General features: G+C 52.0%; 1 protein-coding gene across 4 annotated transcripts in view; it reads right to left on the bottom strand.

The window, feature by feature from the left end:
• Nucleotides 1–23066, bottom strand: part of JADE2 (jade family PHD finger 2) — an 83544-nt gene extending 60478 nt beyond the window's left edge. Inside the window, exons 1-4 of one of the 4 annotated variants that reach the window (XM_074838577.1) lie at nucleotides 22658–23066; nucleotides 15865–15922; nucleotides 12831–12916; nucleotides 446–603 (exon numbers count right to left, since the gene is read on the bottom strand). In XM_074838577.1, the coding sequence (XP_074694678.1) occupies nucleotides 446–603; nucleotides 12831–12916; nucleotides 15865–15922 (302 nt within the window). In that variant the 5' untranslated portion in view covers nucleotides 22658–23066. Of the gene's footprint in view, nucleotides 1–445; nucleotides 604–12830; nucleotides 12917–15864; nucleotides 15923–19608; nucleotides 19751–20863; nucleotides 21101–22657 lie in introns of those variants that run through there. The other 3 variants (XM_074838580.1, XM_074838579.1, XM_074838578.1) reach the window with 3 other exon arrangements.
• Between the last annotated feature and the right edge of the window lie 526 nt (nucleotides 23067–23592).

Here is a 23592-nt window from a genome sequence, read left to right as displayed (position 1 = left end):
TCTCAGCATGCCTGTCACGTTTCCAATACGCACAAACAGCTTACATGGTAAAGAGGGAAGTTTTTAATTTAAGGGCCAACTCCTGCACCCTTGCCGTGAAATACCAGCGGTACAGCCACGTGTTTCTAGACATAGAGATGCATCAACCAGCCAGGCAGAGGCTGACGTCTGGGTGGTTTTCTGTTGGGATTATTTTAACTTCCCTTTGATTTTATCAGGTCTTTTTAAAATTCCCTGATCAACAGCAAACGAGGAGCTGGCCCGCCTGGCACGGCTCCTCGCTGCTGCCCGGGAAAAGCCAGGCGTGCACGAGAGGGACTTTCAGAAAGCAACTGCCCACAGCAGGGTGTGGTGGGAGGTCCCTGTGCATCCCCTTTCCATGCGAGATAGTGTTGCACCCCTCCAAGGCAGAGGGGACCCCATGGAGGGGATCCCCCTCACTTACCTGACCACGGGCTCGGGGATGGCCTCAGCACTCGCCGGCACCTGGACGCCCTTCTCCCACTCCTGCCTCCAGGGATCGGCCAGGACGTAGTACTCGTCGGGGCTCAGCTGGAAGGAGTCAGGGATCTTCATGGCCGTTATCAGATCCGTACGGAAAACCTGCATAGGGGAAAAAAAAAACCATCCAACAGGCAGAGTGAAGGGGTCTGACAGAGGCTGGGTGCACGCGCGGCGGGGGAGGGAGGGTGCCCTGGGGAAACGGTCCCCAAGGAACAGCACGGCGGGTCCTTGCATCCCCAACAACATGGCTTCGGGGTGTCACTTTGTGTCACCTCCAGGGTGAGGTTTGGGCAGGATTTGGGGAGAACAAGGTGCGCAGGCAAGGACTCCCCTGCTTGGCCAGGCAGTGCCGAGAGCCCAAGGCCCTGTGGCTACAACCCCTCCGAGGTCCCCTAGCCCAGGCAGATGTGAAATCCAGCCACAGGGTGCAAGCTCAGTCAAAACATGGACTGAAAATGAGTATTAAAGAAATGATGGGCTGATTTCTCTTAGGGGATCAGCATTTTAACATAGCCACACGAATATCTACTCCAAATGCCAAGGGATGTACAGCAACTGGGCTCCTCCACCTTCAGCCTTACTGGGGCAATTGATGTTCTTGACATGAATGAAGCTGTGGTTAAACACAGAGCCACCTCATCACCCCAAGCACCTTCATGTCCCCATCGTGTCACCTCACTGCCTCATGCGGGGACAGCCAAAAGCTGGAGGTACCCACTGGGGCTCGACTGCTCCAGTAGTGATTGCACACTGAAGAAAAAAAGGCAAAATAAAGCCAGGCTGCATTACACTAGAGCTGAAAATATCCAACTAAAAGGTGATTGAGGGGCCTGCTTACACATCCACACAGCCAAACACACCGAGATTTTTCCTGACCCAATAAACCTCCTGTGAGATCGACACTGGACCCCTCCTCTACAAAAATCCTCCAGCCCCTCGGACAGTGAATGGGCTCATTCTCCATCTCACTTCTGGCCCTGCAGAGTCTTCCCCCCGTATACTATGATGAAAAACTCATTCCAAAAAAATCCCTCACGGCAAATAAGATTTTCCTTCCAGAGGGTTGCCTGACAGCAATGACTCGAGCAATCCTGCCTCTTGCAGCATAAAAATAAATTGTAAATGAAAATGGATGATTTCTCCTCTCTACCATCTGTTATTAACTGAAATAATAACCAACGGTGCCAGCAGTCATGCCTGGACACCATCTCGCCTCTATCCGCTCCATCCTGGGTACTTCTGCGTTACCTCTGCAGGGCTGGGATGGATCAGGTGTTTTCTTCAGACGTGGTTTAATCTCTTCACAGAGTCTATTCTCCAAATGACTATTGCTTTGTCAGAACCACGATAAATGATACAATATGGTTTTTCACTTTCGATACAAAGATAACACGCTTTGGAGAGTATTTGGGAAACTAAATCGGCTGAGATGAAGGAAACTAGACATTAACTAAGACCACTGAGACCAGTATTTAGGTCAGTTTGTTTAATCCTCAGAGTCTCAGCTGCTAACCCAATTAGAGTTAAATACAATACATAAACAACCTTTTCTATGTTGGGACCTCTTGTGAATTTTACTGGTACCTTCCTCCTGATGCATCTGCTTGCAGACATTTTTGCCTACGTCTATATAAACCTGATTTGAGTTGGCCAGACACAGTCTCAGCACATCCTTCAACAAACATAATTAACAGCCTACATATTACAGTCAGAATTAGGCTCAGTTTAAAAAAGATCAGGCTCCTTTAAGTCTCCATGTGCTACAAATGCATGGTTACAGATACCACAGTAACCTTTTACTGTGTCGCCAGTGTGAGAAATTAAAAAAAAAAAAAAAAATAGAAATTAAGATAAATGTTAATCAAACATGAGAAGGGATATGTGAGATGTCACAGTCTTTCCAGTGCCACGTGTCTGCATATCAAAACACACAAAGTAACCCTGCTGTAGCTTGTTTTCTAAAATAGAGTGTAGAAATACACCCTGTTCTTAACACCCCTGCACTGCCAGGGTCACGGCTCGGGCAAACAGCATCTCCATTACCCAGTTTCAGTGCCCACCTCTGACAAGGACAACACAAACCCAAGCGAGCCTCCTCACCTCACACTGCCCTGCTTTGGTGGATGAGATGCTCCCCCGTGCCTGGACCACATGTGGTTGAGGGCAGCATCGGGGGCCAGTGCCACCTCCCTGCTCTGGCCACCAGCACCAAGGCAGGAGTGGTGCAGCACTTCTACGCCGCTCCAGTTGCAAAACTGTTACAGAAAATGCAGTTTTGGAGACACTTGCCCTCAGGATATGTGGGCAAAGCCAGGTAGGAATGGTTTCCAAAGGTGCTGGGCACCCAACAGGTTTTCAAAACTCCCCAGACTGGACCCTGCTGACATTTAAGTGTCCTCCACCTCCCTCACCATCAACTCAGTCACCTCCTGAGGACACCCCCTTCAATGCCGCGGGGCACAGGAGCATTGCATCACTCTTTCACGGCATGCAAATACAGACAATTCCTCCAGGAACCTGCCCAGTGTGGTGCTGGCAGCGCAGGCAGGGCCCCGTGGGAGCGCAGGGCGGCGGGCAGCAGGCATGATCGTGTTCTGCTGCAGGGCACACGGCCTGGCAGCCAGCGCAGGAGCAGCCATGGGGGACACGGGACTGCCCTTTCCAGGGCAACTGGCCCTCAGGAGGGTCCAGCCATGTCACTAACCTGCTCCAAGAGGTCTCCCCCGTCCCCGGCATGCTGGCACCCACCGCAGCAGCACCATTGCCAGAGCTTTACCCCAAACAAGGATCCCCACTTTCTTTTAAAGTCAGCACCAGGAGACAGCTTGAGAGGTGACGGGCCCCATCGCTTCGAGGTAACACCAGGGATGGGCATCCAGGGTGGATTTATGTCAATGCGTGGCCCATCACCTTCCTCCTACTGATGAAGAGGATGATGGAGGAGCTGCACCAACATGCCCCGTGTTGGGGAGGAGCTGGCAGTGCTGCTGGAAGACCTGGTCCCCCCCCAGGGCTGCCATCCACGGGCAGCTCCATCCGATCCTCGTGTCAGAAACTAAACACATTCTGCTTTGCTTATAGCTATTACTTAGATAATTCCTTTAGTGCTCTTGGCTGTTTGCTGGGGTCATGGCTTTGGTGGTCCAAGCATCCTGGCAGCATCCCACGTGCATCCCACAGCTCACTGCTGCTCCGAACCAGCAGGACCAGCCTCACCAATGCTTCACAACATCCTCGGCAGATGCAAAACCCTCCAGCAAACACCGTGTGTAACTCGCAGCCTCCACGTTGGAAAACACAGCAACGGGATCAGCCCTTGGTATAATTTCTCCCCTCTGCATGGAGTGGATCCCAGGCTTGTGTTTTCCTGCATTAAGTCTCCCCCAAATTCATCCCTTCTGGCTTTTCAGCTCACATTGGCATAGAAGCTTAGTTTTAATTTTAAGCCAAATAAGCACGATTGTATCTATTTCCCTGAAGATGATAAGGCACATCGCGGGCTGGATTTGCAATCTCACTACTTCATTTATTTAGTTCTTCTTGGAAAACAGATAAGCTTGCCCATCCAAAGGCAGCATGCACGCCCGCACTTTATCACAGCAATGCCTCTGTCTTTTCATGAAGAACTGGAAATGCTCAAATTATTAACTATCAAAGCAGAACACTTTAGAAATGATAGAACGGCACAGAAATTGTAAAGGAAAGCAGATCAGTTGTCTGGAAATCTCCCAACAGCTAATACGCTCAAATTGTAATCTAAATGTCTTTTTGTTTTCAATTGTCTGGGATTAGGGTTGGGAAAAGACTCAATTATTCTACTCAAACTCTTCTGAATTATTTATGAAAACCAAATAAAGGATAAATTGGGCACTGATGAACCGAGGACCTGGCGGCGAAGAGAAAGTTGGGTACCAGAAAACAAGCAATTTTCCCTCAATAGGAGTGTTTACTGTTTCTCCCCGTCCGCAGGAGCTGACAAATTGTCTCCGAGGCTCGGCTGCCCTGCTCCCCGCTCCCCCCGCCACCGCTGCAGCCCTGGCCAGGCTCCGTCCTCCCCTTCCAGCCCAGCAGTGGGATCCAGTTTATTGCCTATCGATCTGCCGGCAACAGGGAAGGCCAAACCAAGACGTTCACTTTATTACCTCTGCTTGCTCGGGAACCTCGGGCAGGTTTCAGCGATGCTTGGAGATGCATCGCACCGATGCCCAGGGGCCAGCCTCACCCTTTCCTAGCATCAGCTTTAAAGATGGGGAAAAAGAACAAGAAATTGCAAAATCCCAAGATAGTTTTGCCTTCGTTCTTTCAAGCAAGAGGGACCAGGAGTCGGGTGTGCTCGTGCAGCCCTGGGCACCCATGGCAGTATCAGCCCTGCACCCACCACGGGTCCTGCACCCACCACTGCCTTCCCACACTGTCTGCAGAGCGACAGATTATAACATGCAAAATGCAGGTGTCTGTGGATATTACAGCGATGGATAAAGAGTAAGAATTGATAAAAATACTCCAGAAGATACCGTTCCTCAGCACAAGTGTACCCAACGAGGCAGCAGCAGCAAACCATCATGTTCTGGATGAAAGCAGCAATCGATGCAGCAGCTTCAATCACCTCGTCTGCCACTGCCATTCCCAGAGCAGCCCATCGGCCTCACGACTCGGTTTCCCTGCTCACCCCCATGTCGCTCACACACGAGGCAGCAGGTTAATTCCCAGTGGGATCACACTGACCTCACGACAGGCACCAGGCTCTACCAGAGCAGCCCCAGGAGGACACCAACACCCAGGCCACCAACATGGAGGTCCTGCGGCTCCAGCTGTCCCACCACCTGTGTGGAGCAGCCACCTGATCACACACACAGTCCCATCCAGATCTTTTTGTGTAGGAAACAAGTTCTAGGCAATTACTGCTCCCTGAACCAAAGAACTACCGGGCACTCGAGCTCACCCCTCCTGTCCCAACACCATCACTGCCAGCCACAGCCTGCGGATCCAGCTGCTCTGGGGTGGCTCCACTTCCAAGGCCTGCAAGCCTTTAAATCACCCTTGGCACTCACTTCTCACAGGCAGGACAAGCCTGAATTCCCAACCTCTACTGTTTCCCCATCCTTTCAGCCCACCAGTTTGCAGTTTTGGACTGACTGCCTCACTTGGACTGCTGGTCCCGGTGGTCCATGAACATGAAAAGTCACTGGGACACCAAAGCCATTGCATTCCCCAATGATACATCAGTACTTTTTGTTATTTCTGTAATTTGTTGTTGTGAGGAAAAAGCTATGTGGATTTCCTCTCTTAAAAAAAAAATTTAAATACCCCCCAGCTGATTAAATGTAACACATCTTCTGATTTTTGCATCCTAACGCTTCACTTGGATCCAGCCTGGCGCGGGAAGGATGCGTCTGTGGTTATGGCAGGGACCTGCAAGGCTGGGGTTGGATACAGCTCCTCCCCGAGCCACAAACACCTCATACATCGGCCACTCCACCTCACACAGGATCTGCTGCTTCCCCCACCAGACATGGCCATTCCCTGCACCCCAAGACGGCTGCGAGGCACCTCCAGGAGCTCTCGCGTGGACCAGCATTGATTTGTCCCGTGCCTGGACAACCTCAGAGAGAAACACCGACCCCTGGGAGGAGATGCTATGGCACATGGGATGGGAAGGGCGATGGGCACACCGTGAGGCATCCGAAACGCTGCGTGGGATCCCACCCCTCCCTCAGCAAAGGGCTCACAGGCTGCACTGCTTTGCAGCAGCGTTCCTCCTCCTCTGCCTCTCCCCTGCGGCTGACCAGCCCCTCTCCGAGCCTCTCCACCACCTTTCTGTGCAATCCTCGTTATCAATTTCCAGGTTCTTTGACTCATTCACAAACCCCTCTAATAAAGAGGCCCGGCAATCTCACTGCTATTCAGCTTCTACTGTCAAGGACTTGGCTTTTCAAGTGACTGCACTGTAGGTCCAAGCCCACCGATCATCCCCTCAGCCCCAAATACCAACCCAAAAACACTGAATTCAGATCCCGTGGTAAGGACTTTCCGCTCATACGAAACCAGCTCCTGGGCGAGAGCCAAAAAGCCGTATCTGTTTTGAGCTTTAAATCGAAACGAAAAGAAACACTCGTCTAGCGCTGGTTTTAATCAGCTTTTAAAACAGCAGCCAGCCCAGGGATTGCCGTGCAGGATCTGGCGCAGACGATCGCACCCGGCGCGGCGGCACGGCCTCAGCATCACCCGACACGGGTATTCAGCTGGGGCCGTCGGCTCCAGGCGCCTGCCGCAAACCAGCCCGGGGGAAAACCGGCTCTGAAGGGACCAGGCGGCTCAGCCAAACACAGATGGGCTCCAGCAGGCCGGATCCCAGCGCACGAGGCTTTCCGAGCCAGCAGGAATTGTGTTACCCATCTTCCCCTGCATCTGCACCCAGATGACCTTAAGAGCTTTTAGACCTTGCTCCTGGGGCAGAGGGACAAGCTCCATCCCCACTCCCAGGATGGGATGCAATTTCGTTTATATGCAAAAATATCCATATCCCTGAAAAGTTTTAGCATCAAAAAAAAAAAAAACCTTTCCGAAGCACTGGTATGAAATGTAAGAGAAAAAGAAATTAAACCCATCGTTCAAAATCAAGTGCATGCTGGAAAGCACAACACGCTCACTAGGGAGAGGGTGGACAGGAGAGGTGGGAAGGGCCTGGCCACAGCCCGCATCCAAAATCTCGTATTTGAGTCTGCTCCCTCCTAGAACCCAAGGAACCTGCAGCCCTCCCGCGACGCCCTCGCAGCGATGCGGGATCTCACCCAGACGACCTCCCCGCGGCGAGCACGGGCGGCGCGGAGCTCCCAGCATCGCTCTGAAGGATGGGCAGCAGCGGGTCACGGCACAAAGATGTGGGAGTGGTTTTTTGATGCCAAAATAACAGGTTTTCTTTAGGGTTTGGTTCAACGCTCTTTTTTCTCCTCCCTCGACTGCAGTTCTGGCAGCCGCGTCCCACATACCCCCCTCTGGCCATAACCCCCTTCCTCTATCCACGCTGGGACACGGGGAGTCTCCGGCTGCCTCTTTTGCAGGGCTCCCTCCTCGTTTCCAGCCAGTGCTATTAGCCCTTCACTCTCTCAAGCATAAAATTGTTTGTTGTAGCTCATGAGTCACAAGGATTTTTAGAGAAAGAGAAAACAACGGGAACAATGGGAAGCCTGGGAATAGTTTTTGGTTGTACAAACTGTCTTCATATCAGCTTGAGCCAGCACCTCCGTGGGTGAAGCCCTCAGCTGCCCAGCTCTGCTCCCCTCCTGCCTCTCAGCCCTATTTCCCTCCATTATATCCCATTTTTCCAGTCTTTTCCGAAATGAGACAAGCAGCAATATTCAGTAGCAAGGCTCCGAAACGCGGCAATGCCTGGTGTGTGTAAGCAGTGATATTATCTGCCTGTGGGGAAAAAAATACTTACTCTCATGTTCATTTGGGAGCCAGCCTGCTATCTCTTCATCTAGTCTTGTTCCTCTCAAAATGCTGAATGTTAAAGATTCAATGAACAACAGAATTTAAAATAGGAACAAGAAGCATTTTTGTCTGGCCCTTCTCAGCATTCAGAAGACAATGGCATTAATCTGTTATCCCCAAGCCAGCTTGGGAAAAGTGACAAAGCCGCTGCAGTCAAACCTTTCAACAGAGACGGATTTTCTCCTCATCCAGCCCAGTAAAAAGCATGTCCAGTCTTGCTTGGCCATACTCATAAAAACCCTTCTTCAAGCATGCAGAGCGTGGGGACTAAATTCACTTTTCACTGGGCCATTATATATATATATACCTATTGCAGGGCAAAACCCAAGACCTAATGCACTAAGAATTACTTTTTAGAAGGATGAGGATGTTTGTTAAAAGGGTTAAATCCTTGTGAAGAGATATAAAAAGACATCTTTCAAAACATGGAAGTAATATCTAAACAAGGCAAGCAGAAAATAATGTAAATTGTATAAATTTGTGGTTTCCCCTTCATCTTGAACCCTGCCTGCAGCTGTGGTCCCCTCATCTCCAGAAGGTCCAGCCCGAAGAAGGGGGATGAGGATGTCCGGTGAGAGGAGCAGCACCCACAGAGGAGAGCTAAGACTGCACAGGGCTCTTCAGCTTAGAAAAGGGACTGCTGGAGGGGTGTTCAGGCAGGTAGTTTGCACAAAAAAGCAGGGCTTTTCCCCCCCCACAATATATTCCAGCAGTGCAACTCAGTGCAGGATAGTCACTGGGATCCCAAATAGTTCAGGAGCTAATGACTAGCCCAGCGGCTAAGGCAGTGACTCAGAGGCAGCATCCGAGGGAGTCCCCAGGCCGCTGATGGCTGGGAGCTGGCAGGTAGAACCAGCGAACTATCATTACACACTTGCCTTGTTCTTATATCCTCTCCTCAGACACTGACAACTGTTCCCTGTCAGAAAAGAGGAGAGAGGGCTTGATGACTGCAGTCTAACCAGTGAGGCTTGTGCTCATATCCCCAGCAGCCCTATAGCCAGGGGCAGGATTGCACTAATGTGCCACTAAAAGCAGCAGAAATCCATACTTCAGGCACATCTTATTCCCCGCTGCAGATTCAGGATCCAAGACAGGGAGGACCTGAGCGAGCATCCCCCTCCCTCCAGCTCCTGGGGCAGGGAGCAGGACCAGCATCGCCTCACAGGGCTCCTGGGCCAGCAGAGCCCGGGGATGGCTACCAGTCACCACACTCCGTTTGAGGCCAGGTTCAGAGACAAATGAGCTCTAATGAGATTAATTAAAATGACCAGATTGGTAGGCTGCTATCACTGCAGATGTAAGAAGCCGCTCGCAGCTGCCCACATCCATCCCCTGCCTACAGGCAAAGGCAGGGCAGAAGAGCCATGCCCATGCCCGGGGCACCATCAGCATCCTGCCGGGCTCTGCCCCCAGGTCTCTGCTGCCCAGGCGTGGGGCAGAGGAGGACAAGTGTCACCTCTGCAAGGGAGGCAGCTGAGACAGAAGCCTGGTGCCTGGGACACATCAGGAAAGAGCCCGGGCAGAGCCCCGTGACAGGCACAGATAAATATAATCACCCTCCCTGGCAATGGCCCCCTTCGCGGATGTTTACAAACAGCTCAGTACTTTTCCATGTTAAGAAGCTTGTTTTTCCAGATGCCTTGTATCGGGTGGTTTTTAATGTGTATAGTTAATCCCTTCTCACAGAGTCTTTCATAATAAACATCACCCCCTGACCTGGCTAATAACTATGCAACACTAATGCCTTTGATTTTTTTATCTCCTGCTCGGGTTGTCAGGGGGAATGCAGATGGCAGCTCGCAGAGAAATGGGGACACGACTTTGAGAGGGGCAGGAGAGCTTGGCGGTTCCACACACACACAACCCCCCCCATTCTCCAGCATCCCCCAACCTGTCCTGCAGCATCGTCGCTCCTCGGGACATACCCGGACCCTCTGCACCTCGACAGCAGCTCAGCTCTTCATAAAGCTACAAGCCATGTGCAAACCTGGAGTTTGAGTTACTGTTTGAAATGGCTTGTCCAGCCCCAAAATGTCTGGGGCAGACTGGCCCGGGGGGGTTTAACATCTGATAATACATTAGTGATGCTCTCCCCGTTACCCTCCTGTGGTTTCCATCCTCAGTGGGATAGCAAAGAGAAAGCTACTTCACTATTTCATGTGAAGTAGTTTGACAGTGGTATGGTTTATGTTGTACACTTCTCAGTACTCGCTCCAGCAGGACACAATGCCCATCCCAGCCTGTGCCTGAAAACCTCCAGGGCTCCTGCAACAAATCCCCCAGGACGTGCCAAATCCTTCAGCATTTCACAGATGATGGGTAGTGGATCCCACCCACGGACCAGACAGGTGCTCACCATAAGAGCAGAAGTTGGGTCACTCATGGAAAAGCTTGGAAGATGCCATCGTAGAGGAAATCCATAACCCAGCATGCACTGGGGTGACCTTCAAACCATCACCGTGCACCATTACAGGTCTCGGACCTGCCACACGGGGCAATCCCAGGTCCACCCCCAGGGACAAACTCTCCTGACTCCTGGGTTTCACCTGGAGCTGGATTCAAGCAGACCCGGATGCCAGTGGCCACGGGGGAGATGCAGGGTAAGGGGAGTAAAGCTGAGATCTGGACCGCTCCCATCTGCTCAGGTTCCCACCACGCTTTTGTAAAAGACAGTTTGTCAGCTTGAGCATCCTGGCCAAACTCCAACTTGAGTAATTACACATCGCCTCTCCAAATTCCCCTGGAGTTTCAGCTCAGATATGCCACCAGAGTTCGCTTTCTGGCTCAACTGTTGCTAAGCTGGGCACTATTAAGCTTTTGCTCCACTTTATTTGTTCCAGAGCTACATTTCACTGAGAACTGTCCTCTGGGCACAACACAGCATGAAGCAGGGGGCTGAGCCTGGCCTCCGCAGGCCCCACATCTGATGTCTCCCCGGGTGCCGTGGACTAAGATCTAGTTTTCACTCCAGCTGTTGCAGAGCAGCAAAGCTTGGATCCGGGTCTGACCATCCTTCATAAAGTGCAGAAGCATTTTCACTTGGAGTCTTGGATTTATATCCAGTAACTTCATTAGCAGTCAGGTAAACTCCAAGGTTGATAAAGCTAATTCACATTAAAGACAAAAGTCTGTACCAGTGATGCAGAAAGAGATCTCCCAAGGCAGGCTCTTTTGGAGGATCTTACTGGGCAGCAGCAGGGTGGCAGGATGGCGCTGCTGGGGACGCATGAGTCACATCCTCACACATCTAACGAGGTCTAACGCTGGGCATCTCCACAGGACTCCTGAAAGCACCGACACAGCTGATCTGACGCCTTCACAGCCATGTCGGGCGCAGGGATGGGCAGTTATTTCAGAGAGGGGGTAACGCTGTCCCAGGAGGAGGAGATGCCCTAAACGCTTCACTTTTTCAGCAGGGGATTCAGCTCACAGAATACACCCCCTCACCCATTTCCAGAGACACATCTATAACTAAAAAAATGACATTACCAGCCCCAGCGGGCAACCTTCCAACAGCCTTGTCAGCAGCCAGTGACATCTGCACCCAGGGTTCTTTGCTCTCCGGAGTGTTTCCAATTACCTCAGCTGGTAGTAACAGTTTTTCAGCCCCTCTCTTTACCCAAGGCACAAACAACTCAAACTTTTTAAGTGTCTGTCCACCGCCAACACATTAGATGTATCAATGTAAATCTGTCAGAGTGGTAAGAACTAAGTGCAGCTGTAATTCAGGCAGTGACCACAGGAAAACCTCAAAATCTCTACTCAGCTTGATGCAAAGGGAAGATGTTAGAGAGGTTTGTGCTTACCGGGCCACAGCCTCAGCAGAGGCGTAACGTGGGGGCTTGGGAAGAGTTTACAGCCTGCGAGCAGGCGTTAGCCATGCCAGCTTCACCTGCTTCTGAAGTGAGCTCTGTTTGACTCCAGACCCTGGTCCAGAGGAATGTGAGAACAATGTCCCTCTGGCTTTGCTCACGCTGCTCTTGAAACGAAGATGACCACTGCTAAACACTGCAGTTGCTACAACAGCAGCTCATGCCTAGTATAGTTTCCATGTCTAGTGGAAATGTATCCGAGGTACACAAGGTAAAACAGCATCGTCCCTTCCAGCACAGCCCTCAGGAAACACAGCTCCTCCCGACGCCATCCCAGTCCTGGCACTGCAGAGCTGGCAGGGCAACCTGGGCAATGCCCTGTGGGGTGGGCAGCGCTGCCTGTACCAGCCAGGAGTGAGGAGAAACCCTGCAGCAAGGTCAGGCACCAACGGCCTCAGCTTAATGCCCTTGAGCCCCGTGACAGGAGGAAACCAGCACAACATAATCTGCAACTCAGCTGTGCCGTCTCTCATTTCACAGCACTCTGTACCTCCCCCTTATTCACAGGGAGGAGCCTCCACCGAGCCACCCTCCCCTGGCATCAGTGCTATGACCTGGGCGGTTAATGAAAGGGCACCCGGGTGGGCACCCAAACCGGGCAACCTCAGCGTGTGACCACCCCGATACCGCAGATCCTCCCAATTCCACCGAACTCAACCTCTCCCCACTTGCACCAACAGGGGTGGAGTGGGCACAAGGACCCCCCCACCCTTCACCAGAGATGCCCACTGGGTACCTCCGCCCGCTTCCTCCCAGCAGAGTGGAGCAGGCGGCTGAGGCCGGCACCGCTGGTGGGAGCTGTGGCTCTGCAGCCTGGGCTCTGGCTTCTTAGAGGATGCCCTGTCCTGGCACCCACCACCCACAGCCAGCCGTGGGCACGCTGGTGGCCACCACAGCTGGGCAAGCACAGCCCCAGGAGAAAACGCTCCTTTGGCAAAAGCCTAAAAGCTCACGTACCTCAGAGGGCTTCTTCTCCTTCTGCCGTGACCAGGTGGATTTGGTATTCGGAATTTTGGAGCATCTGGAGGCGGACGTGGTGTGACCTGCAACGAGGCAACAGAGACAGGTTACCTGGAGAAGTGACAATTTTTTTTCCCTGTCTTTGTCACCAGCCCCACTGCTGCTACCCAGACTCAAGCAACGCTTTGGGAAAACACTAAGAGGCAATAACACCTTGACATGGCATTATTTCTGTGCACATCCCAGGGTACGTCGCCAAAATACGTTTTGGTGCTTTCCTGCTGCTATAGGTGATGAAACAGAGGCCTCTGAAATTTAAAAGCACTGTTTTCAAGTTCAGACATCAGAAATGAGAAACCAAAAATCATGAGTAAGAACAGGTTCTAAGAGGGAATGAGCCAGGGCTCATTCCTGGAATCATGAATCTATTGGGATCAGGAATTAAGGAGATAAGACTAAAAATTTTCTAACAAGGATGTTTAAAGACAAGCATCTGAGCTGCTCGAGGACTTCAGACCCCATGGTCAAAAATATTGACTAAACTGGGTAAAACTCCTCTGCCCATACCAGGACTAATTATTTCCACGCCTGTGTGCAGATCAGCATCTAGCAGGAACCACGCAACAGGACACATCGAGCGAGTGCACTTTACACTTTTCAGCAGTAGGAGAGCGTTTGCTTTGGGATTTGGGATTACTTTACTCTGGAAGTCTTATGAATGGACTCATCACCCTGACTGGAGCGGTATCATCACCACTGCTACCACGAGGCAAGGGCAGCTAAAGCCTGAAATGTGCTGGGACCATTATGTTATGAATCTTTACTTCCAACCCATATGTGTTACTATTGGTTAAGAAAAAAAAAAAAAGCTGTATGTATTTGGTAATAATAAATAATCAACTAATTACTGGAATCTTTTTATAATCACGATGACAGTTGGGTCTTCTGTGTAACAGGATCCCTCCAGATTCTACTATATAAAAATGTTTTTGGGGGGGTGCAACAACTAACTATCAATAGCCCTATCTAACATTAATTTTATCCTTGGATGGCTGAACAGGAGGAAATGCCACTATCCACATAAGCAACTGCCAAACACGATGGAGCCATGCACGCAAGGACTTCAGGAGGGGCTCTGGCCAGGAGCTGAGCTGGCACAAGGGACAAGGGCTGTCCTGGGTGCGGTGCCACCGTGGTGGGAAATGTCCCTCATGAGCCCAGGTAACTCTCAAATGCCTATTTTTGCTCACAGGGGAAGAGGCACTAGTTCACCTTTCACTCTTTACTTGATAAACCCACTTTCTTGTACTTCATAAAATGAAGACCAGATCTGATAACATCAGTCATTCCTGAAGGATGGCTGTTTTCGGACTGCAGCATCAGGCTAGATATCATTAAAGTGGGCTCCACATAAATGCATTTTTTTAAATCAGTAACAGGACTGTGTAAGCAAAGCCCACAGTAGAAGCCCCTACGCCGCAGCCGCTGGGGACTGCCACTTTACTTGGCGAGCTGCTCAAAGCACTGCAGCAGCAGAGCCACAGTTTATACTGAGAGATCGAGTCACTAATTTCCACCTTGCCCCCTCTTCTCAAGCTGCAACGTGGTGCTACAAGTATGCAGACTCAGATAACATGCCACTACCATGCTTCCCTGGCGGAGGCATAAAAATTGTTCACAATTGTTTACAATTATCCTGCAGGAGAGCATTTGTCAACAGCTTAGATATCACCTGCAGCATAAATATCCAAGCCCAACAGAGATAAGGCCATGTTGTTTAATACCGTGATTAAAGATGCCTTACCCCGAAAGGCAGAGAAGCCAGCGAGCACAGCTCGGCTTGGTAAGCCTTTGAGCATCTGGGGATTAGGAGACGGGAAGTTTGGAGCACTGCTTCCAAAACAAACCCCTTTCTGAGATAGAGATGTTTTATTTTACAAGAAACGAGCAGCGTTGACAGAGCCTGAAACGCTTTCCATAGGCACGGCTCAGACCCCCCCCCGCAGGGCTCCAGCAGGATGGGGGTCCCCTCCAGCAGCCAAACAGCAGGTTCCCGTCGGCAGGAGCGGTGCAAACTCCGCTCACGCTGACAATTTTTTTGGCTAAAGCTGTGGGAACAGCAGCCAAACCCAGCGAGATCAGCCTTTCCATAACCCCCTGTAATCTCCCCATCATCCTGTCAGGAAAAGGCCCATAAGTTTAGTGTCTTTAGCAAAGTCCCTTTCGTTCTCAGATATCCAAAAGCCAGATCCTGTAAAGTGTGGAGAGCAAATTCCCAGCACGGCCCAGATGAAATTACTGTGACATTTGTAAGAAACCAAGAGCAACTAGTAGGAAACTCCAGAGCCCAGACAAGGGATTAGACTAGTGCCTGGAGGGTGCTGAACACTAAGGCACTGTGGTATGTCTGCAGTGGGTGAAACCCTGGAATAAGTGGGAGAGGAAAGCACTCTATTTATAGCCAAAATTCAGCACATTTGCACATGTTTATTGTTGAGCACATGCTTCTGTGCTTTCCTGAATGAGGATGAAGTGAGGTAGATGTTGAAAAGCAAGCATGGGCTTGCAAGCTTTGCTGGCTTGAGCCTTATCCCTTTTCCCACATCGCTCTTCAGCTCGCAAGCAGGGAACAAGGCAGCTCCGGTTTTACCCTGACTCCAGTAAAAACTTCCCTTTCCCCCAGTACAACTCAATCAAGAGCTAACTAGTCTCAGGCTGCAGCTCACAGGAAAGGACAACTTGTCTACAAAAGGGTGTTTGCTTCGTTAGCAGATTTGCAATCAGCAGCTCTGCCTCGCCCAGACTCCTCACACGAGGGAGACACTCTCATCAGTTAAGAGGAGCCACAGCCGGGTGTTTAAATTGATATCAGCTTGTTGCTGCATTTCTGACAAACCCAGCCCGGCGCACAATTCACTGTGCAGAGACATCCCAGTAAATGCAGTTTCCTCCTCTCTTTGCAAAGTAATTATTCAAGCGTTTTCCCTGCTGGAGGTGAATCTCATTCAAAGCCTTGAATTAAAGGTCTTACTGTCAGTGGTGTCTGAGTTATCACTGCTGATCGAGTACTTGCGTCGTTTTTCTTCCATCTGTAACAAAAGAAATTGAACATTACACTTAACGCCCAGGAAACTCCTCTCAGCACCAAATCACTGTAATCTCTGAATACCTGCACACCATGTTATCCCAGCGCCAGCCAGTACTTACCCTCAGGACAAACAACCACCCAGAGGCTTAAAAAACAAAAAAAAAAAGTAAGAAAATAGTCCTCATAGGGCTTTTTAGAAAACTTTAAGGGTGTCAGTGCTTCTCTACCAGCTTTCCCTGCTCCTAGGAGGCACAGTGAGTACACTTCCATCACTCAGCACTGCCTGGCAATCTGCCCATGTGGGATTCACAACCAAAGGGCTCTCGCTCTGCAAGAGCATCGCCACCCGAGGATGCCTCACCATGAACCCCAGGACAAAAGACATCCTGTGAACCATCCGTCTGGGCTGCAAATTTAAGAGGCACATAGATAGAAGAATGGAAACTCTGCGCGCTCTCAGTATGTCTGCAGGGGGAAGTCCGAGCATCCCGGAGCCCAAGAGGACCGCTGTGTACAACAAGCCTGGGGTTTTACCCTCTGACTCATCTTCCCACTCAGGCGGTATCTTACTTCTTTTAAGACTTCTGGTGTATCTGTCACACAGCCAGTACATGCTAGCCAAGCCTGAAGCACCCTTCCCATCACCCAAAGCTGCTCCGCTGGCTCTGGCACAGCCGTGCAGCCCCCCACCAGCACCACAGCCCCCGGCGGGGTCAGCAAGTCGCTTCTGCACAGCTGCTGTGACTTCTCCATCCTCTCAGAGCAAAACCACGGCAGCGGGTACCACCGCACCCATCAGGAGGACAGGAGACCCTTTTCAAGCTCAGCTGCTGATTTGCTTTGTGACTTTGAACAAGCCACAGAACCGCTTGAAATCAGCGGTTTCTCCTAAACTCGCCCCTCTTGAGCTGAAAGTCAAGTACCTGTACCAGCAGGTGCTTTAAAAAAAAAAGAAAGAAAAAAGATGCTTTAAGTTTTGAAGACCCCAGTTTACCAGTGTGGCTGGTGGCTGATCAATGTGGTCCCCAGTACAGGTCTTGGGGAGCTCTGGATGGAAAGGGACCACGGACCAGACAACAGTCCAACAGGCCGTGAGCTAAAATACACCCGCAGAAAACAATGTTAATCCCGTGGAAATCTTCCTAGGACTTTCTGAGATACTTTGTAAGAATCCAAGGTTGTTAACATGGCATGCACACTACTGCTTCCACGAATGGTAAGCGGGAATGATAAAACATTGGTACAGTCACAACAGGTACTAGCTGCACACAGACTGGATAGCAGGCTAGAGCATGTCATTTCCCCCCCGACAACAGGCAAAGTCCTACATAAGCATATAAAACCCTTGCAATGACTGTATTTTACAATATATGTGCTACGTTTTATCACAGCATTGTAAGGGATAATACTACAAAGTAGCATAAACATTTTAACTGTCAGTGTTGCAGTAGGGCATTACCCTGTCAAAACATGATTTAAAACATTCCTTGAGAATATGGCAATATCAATACTTTCCCCCAGTGATTAAAGGGGAAACATGTTATTAAACCAGCCTTGTCCCAAGTAGCCATTAGATTTTGCTTGGGGAAAATGATATTGAAGACAGCAGTTTACTTACTTTTAGTGGAAATCCTACTTGAACCTTTTAAACTGGTTCCTACTGGGTTTGAAGTGGCAAACAGGCTTTTGGAGCACAAAGCTGGAACAACGATTTTATTGACTCTGGAGTTCCTAGTCACAGAGATTAAATACGCCAAAGTCAATGGGGAAAAGAAACACCTGAGCCAAAGCAAAGGAATGCTACTGATACCCAGTGGGATTTCCAGTGTTTCCCATCTCTGCCTTTACAGCCAGATGTCATTGACATCACTCTCCTTCCAAGGGAGGGAAAAATATATATGATATATATGATACAGCACAGGTGTAAGAATGCTGGGACTGGTTTTGGCTCCGATATAAATGTGAGAAGATGCACTGATCATCCCTTTAATGAACTGGGTCCCTGCATCCTGCTCCTGTCCTACACAACACACTTCTACGTGCTCGCTATATAACAGTATGAATTTATATTCACATACAGAAGTGGCTCACGTTGCAGGTAAAATAGTGGCCCTACTTCAATAAATCATTTTGCCACTGTTTGGCAGGATCCAAGACAGCATCCACCGAACCAAACTGCATTAAATTGGCTCTGAATGAAATTCTGGCTTGAGCAAAGTACGGACATCTCTGAACACAGCAGCACTGAAGGGCAACCACTGCCTGGGTAGGGGATGGCAGACAACGGCCCACAAGGTACCGTGTGCCTGAAGGGAGCAAAATCTGGGGGCAAAACCACAGGGCTCAAGCAGCCCCTTTCAGAAAATGGTTAACTTCCAGGCAATGCTAAGAAGATGCTGTTTTCTGAGGGACTCATCTTCTTGAGCTGCAGAACAGCAGTAAACCACATGGTACTTAACAGAGGAATTTACTGTAGAAGAAGGGTAATTGGGCCATTTCCCCATCTGGAGCACACGGTTATAAAGTGTGACCGTGGTGGCATCCAGCTCAGGGGACCCATTGCCAGCATCCCTCACACTCTCTGGGCCAGAGCTCTGGCCCCAACAAGCCTCACACAGAGCAAGCTCTCAGGACCAATTCAGTTGGTGTACTACTAAGCAACTACTAAGTCTCCACAAAATACGGTCTCTGCTCCAAAATTCATCTTTTGTTTACATTAGAAGCTAATTTCACCTTTAGCTGACCCATTCCCCGCATGGCATCATTATTAAAGTCATAAACAAATACCAAAAAAATTTGTCATACTTTGAAAAGGTCACTGTTAGGTCAAACTTGGCCCAAAATCTAGCTTTTACAGAGCCAGAAACCAAGAGAAAAGGTTTCTATGTATGCTTGCTTAAAAAATTCAAACAGAAACAGATGTGGGTTTCTTTTATAAACAAATGAACATCCCCCTGAAGTGTCTGCAACTCAAATCCACAGGCATAGTCCTGTGCTAATGCCTGGAAACCCAAAAACCGAGCTGCTTGCAAACTAACACATGTTCAGCATTGCCTTTGTTCAAGCTGAGAAAGGCAGATAAATGCTAAACCAAGGAAGATGATGGCCCTCCATCAGCCTAAACAAATGTAAATCACTAGGGCCTTGGACAAATTAGCCGCAGGATTGGCAGTAAAATTGAGATGATGGCCTGAGGCTGCCTGGTCCTGCCTCTCAGCAGGGGAGGGTTGAAGAGGAGCTTTTGGAGATGCAATTTTGCCCAGCCCATGCAACCTGGGAGGGGTGAAGGCAGCAGTGCCCTGCCTGTGCCCAAATCCTGAGCTCCTGTCCCACCCGGGCGCTCCAGCCCCACGCTCACCAAACCAAGATGCCTCCTCCAGCCTTCAGCCAGCAAACAACTCCTCACCCTCTGGGGACCCCTCCACAATCCCTGTGCTCTGGGGAATCCGCTGATGTTTCCCAGCTCCCCGCGAGCTCTTCTGTACATCAAGTCCACGTGGGATTCGGAGTGGCATCACAGCACCCTGTGCAGGGGCTGCCTGCAGGAATGGACCAGCCTGGACTGTGGCAAGCAAACTAGAGAAATTCATACATGCCTGCGCTCCCTGCTTCCACAGGGAATAGGCACAGAAACCTGCACAAGTTGCAGTTAAAAAAAAAAAAAAAAAAAAAGTATTTGGTCGTCACCTCTTCCCAGCGCTCATCCGCACTCTGAGGGATGCGCCGCGCTCGGTCCCCCTGCGCCGTCACCTCTGACGCTGTGACAGTTGAGCAACACCGGCTGAATTATGTGCTCTGTTTGTGAGCTGCAATGAGACTGCAGAAAAACCACTTCCCTGTTTGTTCTTCCAGCACAGAAATAGGAACACAAACAGAAACTAGTGCCCCCAGCGGCACCCACACTGCTCCGGCCAGCCCGGACCCCCGCTCCCAGGGACCCCCGGTCCCTGAGCCCCCATCCCAGCACCCCCCGTCCCACCGCCTGCGCCCGGGTGGGTGACGTGGATGGAGTCGAGGGGCTGCTCTCCACGCTTCCCCTCTGCCTTAACTATTCCTCTGCTCTGTCTAGGAATACCAGCCAGTTGTTAGAAAGTATAATATGAAGGGTGGAGGGCTGAAAGGTCCCAGCCTTTATACTGTAGGAGGGTTGTCCTCGTCGGATTGCCTTTTCTTCTTAATAGTTCTGGAGCCAAGTGCTGCTATAGGAGGCTCAGAGAGAGGAGCTACAGGAGGCTCAGAGAGAGCAGCAGCATCCCCTGACACAGGCACAGCCCTAATTTCACAAGAACAGAACAAACTTTTCGACCGAAGGATGCGCGTCAGCTGTGCCAACAGCCCGTCAGTAAATCTTGGTGCACAGCCCTTCCATCTCAGGGGAAGCCACGCTGCTCTTTCCTTCACCTCCCTGGTAACCCTGAGAAGTGTAAATCCAGAAGGGCACGATCCTGGTACCCAGCCCCACTCATGTCGTGGGCAGCGGGAGCCTGGTGCTGCCAGCCGGGGCTCGCCTGCGCCTTCGCCTCCTCCACGGGCTACTCTCACCTCCAACATGTTCAGCAGCAGCTCAGCTGCCCAGGTGAAGAGAGAGCCATTCCTCCTCTCCTCCACAGCAACTCTGCTTGCTGTCTTGGCTCCCTGGGGCAAAATTTAATCTCATTTAAATTTAAAACAAAACAAGCCCTCTTTACTTCCTGTGCTTTGCCTTTTTCCACATCTACAAGGGGATTTTTTTTCTTTACTACTCACAACTTTGCTTGCCTCTTCTGACTTGTTACCCTCTAATTATCCGGTTTTTTTTTCTTCAGCATGCCCAGGCAGAGCACAGGTAATCAGAAAGGTTACTGCGGGCACTCGGGGCCACCCCTGCCTTCAGGCAGGAGGGAGCAGGCAGGGACAGGGACACAGGGCAGGGACAGGGACACGGGGACACTGTGCTCCTCACCCGCAGTCGGCTGCTCCATCCTGCAGGTCTCTGAGCATCCCCAACTCAGAGGAAAATCAACAGGAGCTGTGGACACTCCGAGCTTTGTACCAAACACCCAGAGAAAGGCAAGGACCAGACCGTATTTCCAATACCGTAGTCTGAGGACCACCGATCCGCCAACTTTCCGAACTCGGTGTCAAACACTACCAGCAGCCACCAATACTTTAAATGAATCGCGTCTCCCCGCCTACAGACCTAACGCGTACCCTCCCACCCTTTGCTCCAAGCCTTCATTTTTGGACATCAGCCTCAATTTTCCTAGGAAAAACAAATTTAACCTTTGATTTAACCTTTCTGCAAGCTATTTTTACTTCTATCTCAAGCTTATTTTAACCTCAGTAGCCAATAAATGCTTAAAGGTCAAGCACCATTCCTAAGAGCAGGGCTCCTTACCCCTGGGAGAAAGGCTGAGATCACTGATATTTTCCCCAAGCAAAATCCCCTCTTAGAAATGTCCCAGCGGTAGGAGGGTCTAAATAAATAATTTTCACCGTGGGTGCTGAGAGAAGGAGCTGGGAATTTTCCCCGTGAATGCCATCCTCCCCTTCCCACTCAAAAAGCACGCAGGTATGGAGATACATTTTTTTAATCCCCCCCCCTCCCCAATTGCACCCGAGGTTGACAATTCAGCAGCTCCCCCCCCCCCCCCGCCTTTGCGGCGCTTCCCAACTTCCAGGTCGCTGCCTCCATCCCCAGGACTGGACCCGGGGAGCGGGGGGGGGAGCAGGTGAGGTGGTCCCAGCCCCGCATCCCAACACCGATGGGAAGGGGCTGGAGCGGTGCGGGAACCGCCGGCTGCCGCCGGGGGAGGGGGGAGCCCGGGGAAGGGGCAGGTGGCCGGTTGAGGTCGGGTGACGCGGGGGGGGGGGGAAATCGCCCCGTGGGACCCCCCGGCAGGGTCGCGGCGGGGGGGGGGATATGTTTTAGGGGGAGACGCTTTACGGGGGGATGTTTTACGCGCCACGGATGGAGGGGGGGGAGGGATGTTTTCGGGTGATGGAGGAGGAGGGGGGACGGCCGGCCGCCTCCCGGGCCCGGCAGCCGGCGGCGGGGGAAGGCGGCGGGGAAAGCCCCGAGGCCGGGAACGGTGGGGAGGGAGAAGAGGAGGAGGAGGAGGAGGAGGAGGAGGAGGAGGAGGAGGAGGAGGAGGAGGAGGAGGAGGAGGGAGGGCAGGCGGGAGCCGGCAGCCGCCACGCCCCCGGGCACCGCCATCCCGGCCCCGCGCAGCGCTCCGCGCCCGCGGGCCCGCCGCTCCCCGCGGCCCCAAAGGCGGCCCCGCGGTAGCGCTGCGCGGCCGCGGAGCACACACACACACACCCCACACCCCCCCACACCCCCCCCCCCCTCCCCAAGCCCCCGGTCCCCGGTACCGCACATCGCCCCGAGGAGCCGCGGTGCGCGCCCCCTCCCCCCGGCGGGCAGGGCGCTCGGCAGCCTCTGCCGCAGTCATTAATTTGGAAAATAAAAAGGCGAAGCTGCGAGCCCGACCCTTTAAAAGTTCTTGTTTACATTCCCGCTGCCTCCCTCGTACACTTTAAAACAAGAGTGACCAACATGCGCAATCCACCCCTGGAAATGCTGCACATCCCCCGCCTCGCAGCCGGGGGGGGAGGGAAAAGAAAAAAAAAAAAAAAAAATTAGAAAAAAAAAATTAAAAAAATAAATAAATACAAGCAAAGCAGGGGGAGCTGCAAAATAACCATCCGCTGCAAAATAAGCCCATTCCCGACGCCAGCCCCGCCGAGCCTTTACCTTTGCCAGGAGAGTGTCCTCCAAGAGTTGAGGCTGTCTCTCGGGTTACGGGCGGGGAGGAGGCGGGGGGCGGGGGATGCTCCCGCAGTCCCCGGCCGGGAGAGCCCCCTCGCCGCCTCAATCCGGTGTCATTGCCGGGGCCGCGCCGGCCGGGCCCTCCTCAGGAGCGCCCGCCCGGCAACTCCATGGATGCGGCCCCGCTCCCAGCCGAGATGGCCGCTCCGCGGCGGCCGGGCGAGCCCTGCCCGCCTGTTTCTCTTTCTTTTTTACCCCGCACTTCCTCAGGGCTCTCCTGGCCCCGCCGCCCGCCCCGGCTCCGGCAGGGAGGCGGGGAAGCGACTTTCGGAGCGGGGACGGATAATGGTGGCGGCGCTTCCACACACCACCCCCCCCCCCCCTCCCCAACCACCACCACCCCCCTCCCCAGCTCTGCTTCGGCCGCCCCAAATCTTCAATTTCTTTCCCTCCTGCGCCGTTTTCCGCGCCCAAGCGCAGCGGCAGGGCCAGGTGCGGCCAGCGCCGGTCCCATCCCGGGCCGTGCCGCCGCCCCGGGGCTCACCCCCCCGCCGGCCGCCGGGGCCCCATGGCGCTGCCCGGAGCCCCAGCGCCGCACGCCCGGAGCCCGCCGGCCCCGCACACTCGCACACTCACACCCGCACACACTCACACTCTTTCCCTCCTCTTCTTCTTCTTCTTCTCCCCCCCACCCCCCCCCACCCCGCTCCGCTCCCCCTCGCCGCGCTGTGCACAGGCGTACACGGGGCCGCTTCTGCAACCTTAAAAAAAAAAAAAAAAAAAAAAAAGAGCTTATACTTAAAAAAAAAAAAAAAACCTTTTGGCGCCATATTAATGACGTACTTAAAATTTGCCATTTCTCCTGCGTCAAAAAGACGGTTCTTGCCCATCGCGGAGCGGGCGGGGGCCGCGGTGCGGAG

The sequence above is a fragment of the Strix aluco genome, chromosome 13, assembly GCF_031877795.1.
Source record: "Strix aluco isolate bStrAlu1 chromosome 13, bStrAlu1.hap1, whole genome shotgun sequence".
In the NCBI taxonomy this organism is placed as follows: Eukaryota; Metazoa; Chordata; class Aves; order Strigiformes; family Strigidae; genus Strix; species Strix aluco.
Note: the sequence above shows the minus strand (reverse complement) of the source record. Positions and strands in the feature narration are given on the sequence as shown.